This window comes from Corvus hawaiiensis, chromosome 2 (genome assembly GCF_020740725.1).
Source record: "Corvus hawaiiensis isolate bCorHaw1 chromosome 2, bCorHaw1.pri.cur, whole genome shotgun sequence".
In the NCBI taxonomy this organism is placed as follows: domain Eukaryota; kingdom Metazoa; phylum Chordata; class Aves; order Passeriformes; family Corvidae; genus Corvus; species Corvus hawaiiensis.
The window spans coordinates 122,783,114-122,794,871 of NC_063214.1; the positions used below are offsets into that span (position 1 = coordinate 122,783,114).

An 11,758-nucleotide genomic window follows, 5' to 3' on the forward strand; every position below is an offset into this window, starting at 1 on the left:
CATCCAAAGCCCCTGGGACTCCCAGGCGCTCTTCGAGGAGCACCACAAGGAGCTGGAGGCACAGCTGCCCCGGTGGCCAGGGATACGGATGGGCTGCAGGGTGGCCCAGACTGAGGTGCCCATGGACCCGGGGCTGCTGGGGGGCAAAGAGTCTGCCGAGGACCTTGGAGAGGAGCGGCCGAAGGCAGGCATGGACAATGCACCCAAAAAGGACAAAGCCAAGGCCAAAGGACAAGGCAGAAGCAGTTCCCGGGAGCTCCAACACAGCAGCTCCAGGGCCAAGACCTGGTTCATCCCCCCTGGAGAAGTGCAGACCTTTGGCTCCGTGGCACCAAGGGTCAGCATCAGCTCCCAGGAGCTGGGCAGGACCGTCACCGTTGCTCAGGGCAGGAGATCCCTGTCACTGCCCAGGCCCCAGCAGCAGGTGCCTGAGGCCAGGGAGGGTGGCAGGAGGGCAGGATGTGGCCTCCTGGAGCTCTGCTCCTCCCTGAGGCAATTCGTGGTGGGCTGGTGGACACGTCACATCCAGCGCCGTCACATCCAGCGCCGCCGCAGCCGCCACGTGCACTTCGCCACCCCCCTGGTGACAGTGAGGTACATTGACTAGAGCAGGCGGGGATATTGCCCTCCAAGAGCCTTGGAATTTGTTTCTAATTAATGAATTATCAAAACCCATGAGCTTCTTACTTTTATCCTTTCAATTCTGCCCCTCCATTCCTACAGGGATGCAGGAAGGGGTTCCTACCCATGGCAGGGGGATCAGAATGAGATGATTTGTAAGGTCCCTCCCAACCCAAACCACTCTATGATTACACAGTGATACCACACTGCTTGAGAGGAACTCCCAAGAGGAGCTGTGCCATCATTTATGGCTACAGCTCTTGGTGTGGAGAGAGTCATCCCCTAACAGCTGGACTAAAACCTGTGGCCCATTTCCTGCATGGCACCATCCAGGAGCTGGGTGGCTGTGCCAAGAGCCCTGTGTCTCTGCTCATCGTGGCTTTAAGGATGTCACTGCAGCTGAGCAGGTGCAGATCCCCAGTTGTCTTTTCGGCAACAGCAAAGCCCAGCTCTCCCCACCTCCCACTGAATGCAGGAGCTTAAAGGTCATGAAGGAAACCAGACTGGTGGTGTTCTGTGCATGCCAGGCAGGAGAACCACGCTGCTGGGGTTCTGTGCGTGCCAGGCCAGCGGGGCAGCTTCTCAGTGTTCTTTGACAGCAAGAAACTCTCACCTGCCAGCTGGAGCTGCTGATCTCCAGGACAGGAGAGGGACTGGGGCCCAGACTGGTCACAGAATCATAGAACTGTTTGACTCGAAAAGGACCTTTGAAACCCCACCCAGTGCCAACCCTGCCATGGGCAGGGACACCTCCCACTGTGCCAGGCTGCTCCAAGCCCCAATGTCCAGCCTGGCCTTGGGCACTGCCAGGGATCCAGGGGCAGCCCCAGCTGCTCTGGGTACCCTGTGCCAGGGCCTGCCCACCCTCCCAGGGAACAATTCCTGCCCAATCTCCCATCCAGCCCTGCCCTCTGGCACTGGGAAGCCATTCCCTGGGTCCTGTCCCTCCAGCCCTTGTCCAAAATCTCCAGCTCTCTTGCAGGCCCCTTCAAAATGCAGCCTGCAGCAGGTCGGTGAAGCTGAGCCCGTGCACAGTTGCGGTGGAGGCTGAATTTCCCATCCCATCAACTTCTCCTCTTTATTCCTTTTCTAACACACCAACCACCGCCTCAGGCAGCCTCTGAGGCAAGTCCACAACGATAAATACAGCTGATAACCAACCACATCCTCTAATCAACAACCCATTTGACTTTTGGGGAAGCTGACTGCCGGCTTATCTTGTCTGTCCAAAAGCCCTGGAAGGGCAGGAGCAGCTCAGGCGCTGCAGGTGCATGTCTGTGTCCCCTCAGGCAGGAGAGCTGGCCCTGTGCTCCCGCCGGGCTGTGCAGGGCTGCGAGGTGCCAGGGGAAGGACAGAGGACAACGAGCTGCCAAATGTCCATCCACAGCTGGGTTTTGTTGAGGTGCCTCAGGGCCAGGACAGTGAGAGCTCGGACCTGCCCTGATGGGCACCTTGGGCTTTGAAAAGCCGGAGAAATGGAAAACGCCGCAGACACGGCAAGGATCTGTGGAGAACAGAAAGGAACTGGCATCAGCAGAGGGTTCCCAGTGCCGTGGGAGGGATCTATCTTTTATCTAAACAAAACAGATGCGAGAGCAGAGCTGGGGGTGGGGGAGCCGTCACAAGTTGTGCTTTACCAAAACCCCCCTCCCTCAGAGCCCCCGGTACGGGAGGACAACAGGCAATGACACCCGAACGTCCCCGGTCCGAACTCACCTTTCCAGGGGCACACGAACCCCGGGCCCGATCCTGGCCCTGTCCCGGTTCTGTCCCGAGCACACGAACCCCGGTCCCGATCCTGTCCCGGTTCTGTCCCGGTTCTGTCCCGGTTCTGTCCCGGTTCTGTCCCGGTTCTGTCCCGGTCCGGTCCCGGGGGTGGCGCGGCTCCTGCAGCTCCGCGCGCGGCCGCCGGGGGGCGCTGGTGGCGCGGCCGCAGCGCAGCGGGACCGGGGGCGTGGGGAGCGCGGCCCGGCCCTGCCGGGTGTCCCGGTTTGGTCCTGTCCCAGCCCTGCCCTGAGCTCCCCTGAGCTCCCCAGCCCTGCCCTGAGCTCCCCAGACCTTCCCAACCCGCCCCTGAGCTCCCCAGACCTTCCCAGCCCTGCCCTGAGCTCCCCTGAGCTCCCCAGACCTTCCCAGCCCTGCCCTGAGCTCCCCAGTCCTCCCCATGGAATTTCCACGGGGAAATTCCTGCTGCTGTCCACCCTGAGCCTGCCCTGGCCCAGCCTGAGGCCGTTCCCTCTCCTCCTGTCCCTGTTCCCTGGCAGCAGAGCCCGGCCCCCCCGGCTGCCCCCTCCTGTCAGGGACTTGTGCAGAGCCACAAGGTCCCCCCTGAGCCTCCTTTGCTCCAGCCTGAGCCCCTTTCCCAGCTCCCTCAGCCGCTCCTGGGGCTCCAGCCCCTTCCCAGCTCCCTTCCCTGCCCTGGACACGCTCCAGCCCCTCAAGGTCGCACACCACAGCTCCCATGGGATCCTCCGCTGCCATCTGTTCAGGCCAGGCTGGTCAGCAGGCAGAGGCGATGGGCTGGAGGCTTGGGGGTGGTGGGGAATCCGGGGAAGGGAAAGCTGGTGGGGTGTCAGAAGATGGGACCCTGTTCCTGCAGTCCCACGGACACCTGGCACAGGCAGGAGCCTCTGGCTCATGAGCCCCAGCTCAGCATGGCCTCGGGAATGTGTGCCTGGAGCCAGGATCCAGGTGGTTTTCCAAGAGCTGCCCACTGAACCTGCTCCTCTTTTCCTCTGGGGAGGGATGCTCCGTGGCTGCCTGCACAGGGACTTCTACCTTTGGGATCTGTGCTTTTCCCCGTGACGTCTGGAACTTCCCCTGCTTTTGGCTGGGTTTCACACGGTGGATTTTGGGCTCTGTCCCATTGTCAAGGTCACCTGAAATCCCTCCTGCTCCAGGGTGAGAGCAGCCCTTGCGTGGCTCTTGGCCCCAGGTTTCACCCCCTCGCTGAAGCTGTGGGCTCTGCCCGGGAATTCTCTCGGACCCCTGCCTTGGAGCTCTAAGATTTCTGACTTTTTTCCCTGCCTTTTTGTCTCTGTGTGTTTGATGCTTCTTAATTTATGGCAGCAAAGTCTAACGGAGATCCTTAACTCCGCAGCCGCAATGCAGCAGGAAAACAAGGAGCTCCCCCCCACTCTCAGGCCCTTTCCCATCTATTTTCCTATTTTAAAAATTACAATTTTTTATGCATCACTTCACAGTCCTCCCAACTTTCTGTAGACACTTAGAAATATCAGCTGGCAAATACAGCGAGGTGCTCCCAGACCTCCCTGTCTGCCCAGAACTCATTTGTGTTCCATAAAAAATGAGGCTTTTATGCTGGGGGAAGATGCTAATTCCCTGGAGTCCTTGCATTGCCCAGGATTTTTTTTTCCCACGAGCATTGAAGTCAAACTCAGTAAAAGCATAAAATATTGCTGAGCAGCTCTTTGGGTTTAATATTCATCTGGCAGCTCCTGCTCTCTCCTGCTTCCCTACAAACCTCGTCCCCACGCACAGCAACACCTTGTAGGTGTGGAGGCGTGGAACTGCTCATTAATTTCGGCCCAGGCTCAGATGCCTGGCAGAAATTAAGTGCTGGAAGGCTTGGAGAGGTTTTTAAGAGGCTGAGAGAGTTAGCTGGGGGCAGGGTTCTGTCCGGGGGCTGCTCCTGGGCTCTCATGGATGACCCTGCAAACCTGGCTGCTGTGTAAAGGGATAACAGGTGGGAAAGGTCTGAATTGCTTCAGCACCTGAGCTGAGAGAGACAGCCAAGGTCTCCCCAAGCTCCAGGGCCCCCCAAATCTGAGTCCAGTGGTCTGAAGAGGTGGAGGAGAGCCCCTTGCTGGGTCCCTGCTCACCCAAAGCTGTGCTGCATTGAGGGGATGGGGGGAATTGCGGGGTTTGGATCCAGGACCTGCAGAAAACAGAACAGGATGGGCTGGAGACACCAACCAGCCCATCCCCTCCCAACCCAAACCCTCTGCCATTCCGTGATTTACTGGGTGAGTCACAGAGGAGCACGACTTGGGAAAAATCCAGCCCTGATTTGGCAGGGGGTTTATAAGCACAGACACACATTACACATACAGGGTGCTTAGGGTTAGTCAGGCTGAGAGCTAATTATGACATTAATCTAATTAGAACAAAAGAGCCAAAGTCCCTAAGGAAAATTCCTGACTGCAGGGGGAGGGCTCAAGTAAAATAACCCAACCAAAGATATTGTGGAAATAATTGAATACTTTAAAATTGACGTAAAACAAAGCAAATACTCTGATTAAGGGATGGAAGAGGTGAAACTGCTGCAGAGGAAGGGAGGGTCTGGGTGAGTGTTGTGGTTGAGAGGTTGGACATCCCAGCATGACCAGCATGTGCAGAAGCACCTGTAGGCCCTTTGGGGACAGTGGGACCAGCTGCTGTGGGCCTTGGCTTTGGACCAGCTGTCTACTTCTCTTAGCACTTGAATTGGATGAGAAGGAGCTGACCCAAAATCTGCAAACTGGGATGTGCCAGTGTTGTGCCAGCCCTGGGTGTCCAGGGTGCCCTCCCTGGCAAGCGAGTGCCACCGTGGCCACACTGCCGAGGCCAGAGGGACATCGGTGCCAGTCGATGGCCGCACAGCAAGGATGTTGTGTCAAACAAGCCCCATGGTCGGGGAATTTGGGAAAGGTGCCTGTCCAGAGGCACATGGTCAGGTGTCCATCACAGGGCTGGATCCCTGGGAACTGCATCTGCCACTGGCAGCACACGGAGGGCCTCAAACCCCATTCACAAACCCCAGCGCTGTGAGTTTGTCCATTTGCTTTGCACTCCAGCCCCAAGCGCTGCAGTCTCAGCCCCTGAGGGGAAACATCAAAATGGAAAACAAGCAGAGGTTGTGCCCTCTTGCTGGATGCTCCTGGAGAGCTCTACCACCACCCGAGGATGTTCAGGTGAAGAGGTTTTCCCTGGCCCAGAGGTCTCTAGTCCTCTGCTGGTTCATGTTGGGTTTGACAGTGTCTCCCAAGCTGGGTGCCAGGCTCGGGTGCTTTTTTACACCCTGTCACCTCCACTGGATTGTGGTTTTCCTCCACAGTCCTTGTGGCTTTCCCCTGCAATCTCTGTCTCTGCTTTTGCTCCCACCAGCACCTCTGAGCAGGTTGGGCCACTCTGCATTCCCAGCTCCCTCCATCTGATACCTTCAGGGAATGGCTCCTGACTGACACTTGGAATCTGAATTCCTGTGAGCTCACTCTGGGTTTCCATGGAAGCTGAGGCTGTTCCCGCAGCCTCTCCACAGCTTCCTCTGCTGCTTGGGGAGCACACAGGATCTGTGAGAGCCTCAGCAATGGGGCAGGTTGGAAAAGCACAACCTGAAGCATCTAATCCAGGTTTGGCTCTGGTCTTGGGGTCCCCTGTGATTATCGCCATAGGGTGGGAGGCTCCAAAGTCCCTCTCGCACAGGCAGGGCCTGCTGGGGCTCATCCTGGCCAGACCTGTGAACACCTGGGAGCAAAGGGAGTCAAAGAGCACCAGAAGGCTCCTGGACACTGCTCCTGGCTGTTCCCATGCAATGAGTGTCCCTAAGCTGGTCCCAGCTGGGGACAGAAACCTGCCACAGCCCAGACCCCACCTGACTAAAGGCCAAGAGAGCTCAGAGCATCAGCTGAGGCTGGCAGAGCTGGGGGTGCTCACCTGGAGAAGGGAAGGATCCAGGGAGAGCTCAGAGCCCCTTGCAGGGCCTAAAGGGGCTCCAGGAGAGCTGCAGAGGGACTGGGGACAAGGCATGGAGGGCCAGGACACAGGGAATGGCTTCCCAGTGCCAGAGGGCAGGGCTGGATGGGAGATTGGGCAGGAATTGTTCCCTGGGAGGGTGGGCAGGCCCTGGCACAGGGTGCCCAGAGCAGCTGGGGCTGCCCCTGGATCCCTGGCAGTGCCCAAGGCCAGGCTGGACATTGGGGCTTGGAGCAGCCTGGGACAGTGGGAGGTGTCCCTGCCCATGGCAGGGGTGGCACTGGATGGGCTCTGAGGTCCCCTTCCAACCCAAACTGTTCTGTGATTCCATGATTCTGACTTGGGGCAGAGAAGGTCAGTCCCATGCTCAGGGCTGTTCCCAGAGCAGTGTCAGGGCTGTCCTCAGGCAAGTCCTGGCTGTAAAGTCCAGCCTGAAGCCGCTGTGCCGGTGCCCGGTGGGTGCCGGTGGCGCTGCCCATGCCCTGAGAGTGGGGACGTGGTGGCACTTCAGGGTGGTGACAGGGGTGGCAAGGGAGTGGCACAAGGAGACAGGGGATGGCAATGCAGGGAGGTGGCAGGGGGTGACAGTGAGGTGGTGACAGTGTAGGGAGGTGACAGGAGGGGGCAAGGAAGTGGCCGAGGGTGGCAGGGAGGTGCCAGTGAGGTGGTGACAGTGCAGCGAGGTGGCAGTGCTGCCTTCTGGCCAGGAGGGGCCTCCTGCGATCCACACTTAGGGCCATGCCCGGTGTCACCACCGCGTTCCCGGGCGGCCCGGCCCGGCCCGGCCCGGCTGCTGCTCGCCCTCGGCACAGGGAAGAGGTTGGGAGAGACATCCATTCATTTTGTTCCTTCCCCGACAGCCTGGCAGTGCGAGCGTCATCATCATCATCATCGTCATCATCATCATCACCAGCAGCAGCAGCGGCAGTGGGGCAGGGTGACCGCCTGAGCTCTGTGGTCACTCGTCAGCAGAGCAGTGACACCCCCCGTCCCCCCCAGCCCCCCTTGCAGAGGCACCGGCAGCCCCGAAGGGCCAGAGTCCTGCTGGAGAGGCGTTCATGGAATTGTGGAATGGTTTGGGTTGGATGCGACCCCAGAGCTCATCCAGCCCCACGCCCTGCCATGGGTCACTCCAAGGTGCGGAGCCGGGCACGCTGCTGTGCGAGAGAGCATCGCTGGGCCGGCCTGGACGGAGCTCAGCCGGCCCCGGGGAGCTGCTCCTGCCCCAGGAGGGCAGGGCCATCGGCCTCGTCCCCTGTCCCTGCTCACAGGTTTGGGGTGTGTGACGGTGGCGGAGGGCAGCAGCGTCCCTCTGACTCACTTCCCTCCCTGGGCTTTCCAAGGAGTCGAAGTTAAAAGCAATTGAACTTTGTTTATTATGTTTTTTCCGTCAGGTTCCCTTTGGGAGAGTTCAATTAGCGCTAACGAGGGGGCTGGTAATTACAGCTCTGGCCCCAGGAGCATTGAGTGCTGCTGGCCGGGCGGCTGCGGCCGGGCCCCCCCGCCGCTGCCCAGGGCCCAATTAACGCGTTTGTCACCGGTGCCGCTCCCCGAGGACTTTCCGTCAGCGTCCTGGCTGGAGCTGGGCTGCTGGCGCTGGGGGGACTGTCCCGCACCCGCGGGGCATCGCAGGGAGAGACGCGGCTGCAGGAGCCCCCTGCCCCGTGCCAGACGAGCCTCCCGCGGCAATCGGCTCCTCTGTGAGCCCGCAGCCCGGGGAGGGCACCGGGACACCGCTGCTCTGAGCCGCCTGTGCCCGCTCCAGAGGGAGGGATGTTTGTGCCTCGCTGTCCCTCGGTGCCCGTCGTGGCCAGGCAGGGACTGTCCCGGGGTGTCCCGTGGGGACCCCAGCCCCTCCTGCTGCCGGAGGTGGCTCCATCCCGCGGGAGCGGATCCGGGCAGCTCCCGCTGCCGAGAGCAGGAGCCGAGCAGAAGCTTTCCTGTAAAAGTCAGAGTCGCCCTCCCCAACCCAGCCCAGGGCTGAGGCAGTTTTAGGGGCTAAAAATGCCACGGTAAAATGGGAAAACCTGTGCCGGTGGCAGCTCCAGCCCCCAGCACCAGAGCCGGAGTTTGGGTGGTACCGAACAGGACTGTTTATGCTGTTGTGTGTACAACAAGAAGGTTGTACACTACAGGCATGCAGGGAAATGCTGCTGGACAGCGAAAAATTAGCTGGAATTAAATAAACATTAATTCTGAGTGACCTGAGGCCGGGGTACGGGCTGTGGTGGAGGGATGGTGCAGGTTCTGGGCTGGTCCAGGCAGGGGGGGACAGGCAGGAGGATGGGTGGGAGCTGGGGTCTGTGCCCAGCCTGGGCCCCAAGCAGCCAGTGCTGCACTTGCTGAAACCCTGGAATTTGTTCCTGCTCCCGCAGCTCTTTGCTGCCCTCCCACAGCTGGCTCTGTGTATGGTCACTGTGCCTCGGGGGTCTGTCCCAGCACCGCCCAGGGAGCTGCAGCCAAACCAGTGCCCCCAGCCAAGGGGCTTGGAGCAAACTGGGACAGTGGAAGGTGTCCCTGCCCATGGCAGGGGTGGCACTGGATGGACCTTAAGGTCCCTTCCATCCCAAACCTTCTGTGATTCCATGATCTTGAGGTGCTGTGGTGGTTCAGGGCTGCTGGTGTTGCAAAGGCTTTGCAACTCTGCAACCAGCTGTGGAGGGAGCAGAGACCCTTCCATGCATGGCCGGGACTGGGGTCAGTGCCCAAAGCCACCAGTGCCCCACGCCCCGCCCTGGCAGGGACTGCGTGTGCCCCTGCTCATCTCCGAACGGACAGCGGGCGCCCGGCCCCGCCCAGCACCTGCAGGGGTGAGCTGTTGTTTGCTTTGAACACTTCACCCAAAGGAGAGATTCAAAACTAGCAAGTGAGCCCTGGCTCAGAGCTGGAATCACCCTGAGGCCCAGCTGGAATCATCCTGAGGCTCGTTACTCTGCTGTCCCTGTTGGGCTCGGCTCCTCTGCAGGTAAACAAGGAAGGGCCTCTTTCCTTGGGGCTCCTTCATGGAAGAACCTGGGGTGGATGAACCCGGATCCAGGAGCTGCCCCGTGTCACCACTGCCCCATGTCACCCCTGTCCCAAGCACCTGCACAATGGGGCTCCTGTCCACCTTCCCACAGTGCTGGGGAAAATACTGTCCCCCAAAATTCCCAAAAGCCAGCACTCCCCAGCTACTTGGGACTTGCTCCAGCACTGGTTTGTCTGGTGTTCTGTCTGCAGGGAGCCCAGCCCTCACTTCACAGAGCTCAGTCCTGCCCTGGCCCGGGCAGGGGGAGCTCTCCCAGTGAAGTCACAGGTACTGAGGACACATCCTGACCGTCACCGGTGGGGTGCCTCAGCCAGGACCAGCCCTGCTAAGCATACGGAGAAGCAGCAGGTTCACCTGGTGGCTGTGCTGGTGTCCAGAAGGACCTCGATGGGATGGAGAAATGGGCCAACAGGAACCTCTTGAGTTCAACCAGGACAAGTGGAAGGTCTTGCCAGGGCTGGGGAACGAGCCCAGCACCAGCACAGGCTGGGGCCACCTGGCTGGACAAACAGCTTGGCAGAGAAGGGACACCAGGCTGACCAGGAGCAAAGGTGTCCAAAAGTGCATCAGGAGGAGCTTTGCCAGCACAGAGAGGGGGATGATCCTTCCCTTCTGCTCACCACTGGAGAGGCCACACCTGGAGTAGAGGGTCCAGTGCTGGGCTCTCCAGTACCAGAGAGACTGGGGCATAGTGGGCATTACATGGACAGACAGTGACAGGACAAGGGGGAATGGCTTTAAACCAAGGGAGGAGAGGCTTTGATTAAATCTTGGGAAGAGATCCCTCCCTGGGAGGGTGGGCAGGCCCTGGCACAGGGTGCCCAGAGCAGCTGGGGCTGCCCCTGGATCCCTGGCAGTGCCCAAGGCCAGGCTGGACACTGCCAGGGCTTGGAGCAGCCTGGGACAGTGGGAGGTGTCCCTGCCCATGGCAGGGGTGGCACTGGATGGGCTTTAAGGTCACTCCCAACACAAACCATCCTGGAATTCCATGATTCCCAATTGGTGTCTTGGAAGGGAGGAGTGCACTGGCCAAAGGGACAGTTGCCCAAACGCATCTGCACTGGCCCACTGGTTTCCTGTCGATCGGCTGTTGCCGTGTCAGCGTCAGGCATCTGGTCAAGGTTCCCCTTTCTGGAGAGAGAGATGGACCTTTCTGGGGGACAATTCATTGCACTCAACTTCACACCTCTCCTGGCATGGGAGAAATGTTTTTCTGTCTCTCTGAACCTGAGCCACCTTTAGCAGCTTGTGAGCTCCTGGGTCCTGCCAGCTGCCCCAGCAGTTTGTGGATTCCTTCCTGGATCTGCTTCACCTTTATGCCATAAACGAGCGGGTTGAGCGTGGGAGGGACTGTCAGATAGGAATCAGCCACCAGCACCTGGACATGAGGTGCCAAGCTGCGAGTGAACATCTGCAGGTACATGGAGAGGAGCCCACCTGTGTAAAAGATCAGGATGACGAAAACATGGGACCTGCAGATCCCGAGGGCCTTGAGCCGAGCCCTGTGGGATGGCAGCCTCAGCACAGCCTCAGCACAGCCCTGAGGATCATGCAGTAGGAGAAGGTGATGAAGGCAGGGTCTGTCCCCACGAGCAGCGTGGCCATGCCGAGGCTGTAGCGGTGGCTGGTGGCCGTGTCGGCGCAGGCCAGCCCCAGCACAGCCAAGTGCTCGCAGTAGCAGTGGGGGATCACCCTGCTGCTGCAGTAGGGTGGCTGGTGAGGAGCCACATCAAGGGGATCATGATACCAACTCCCCTGGCCAGGGACAGCAGTCCTGCCTGGATGGCCCTCGGGCTGGTCAGGATGCTGCTGTACCTCAGAGGGTGGCAGATGACCACGTACCGGTCCAGGGACATGGCCAGGAGCACCCCCGACTCCATTGCGGAGAATGTGTGGATGAAGAACATCTGGATGAAGCAGGCCTCAAAGCCAATCTCCCTTGAATCCAACCAGAACACACCCAGCATCTTGGGAACAACGGCAGTGGAGAAGATGAGGTGGATGAGGGCCAACGTGGCAATGAAACAGGACATGGGCTTGTGCAGGCTCCTGTCCAGGCCCACGGCCAGGAGCACCAGGGTGTTTCCCAGCAAGGCCATGATGTCGGAGATGCAGAACGGGATGGAAATCCACATGTGGAAAACCTCCAGGTCAGGGACACCCCTCAGCAGAAAGGGCAGAGGGTTGGTGTTGGATTGGCTGGGGGCTGACATGGCACAAGCAGCCCAAGCTGCATCCTTGTCCCCTGCTGCAGCTCCCTGTAACAGGGACAGACAGGCTGGGACTGGGGCTGCCAGCAGTGTGACCACAGTGCCCGTGGCATCAGGGAACTTTGCTCTGTTCCTTTGGGGAAAAGCTTTCAGAACCTCTTCTCTGCAGTCAGCCTTTGAACTGGTGCTGTGATCAGCACATCCC

General features: G+C 59.6%; 1 protein-coding gene across 1 annotated transcript; it reads right to left on the reverse strand.

The window, feature by feature from the left end:
* Window positions 1-1,673: 1,673 nt before the first annotated feature.
* LOC125321181 (olfactory receptor 52K2-like) lies at window positions 1,674-11,556 on the reverse strand. The gene is given in 5 exon segments (XM_048293576.1): window positions 1,674-2,125; window positions 2,338-2,595; window positions 10,611-10,871; window positions 10,874-11,055; window positions 11,058-11,556. Coding segments are annotated over 5 exon segments (1,419 nt in total). The 3' UTR covers window positions 1,674-1,906.
* Window positions 11,557-11,758: the final 202 nt, after the last annotated feature.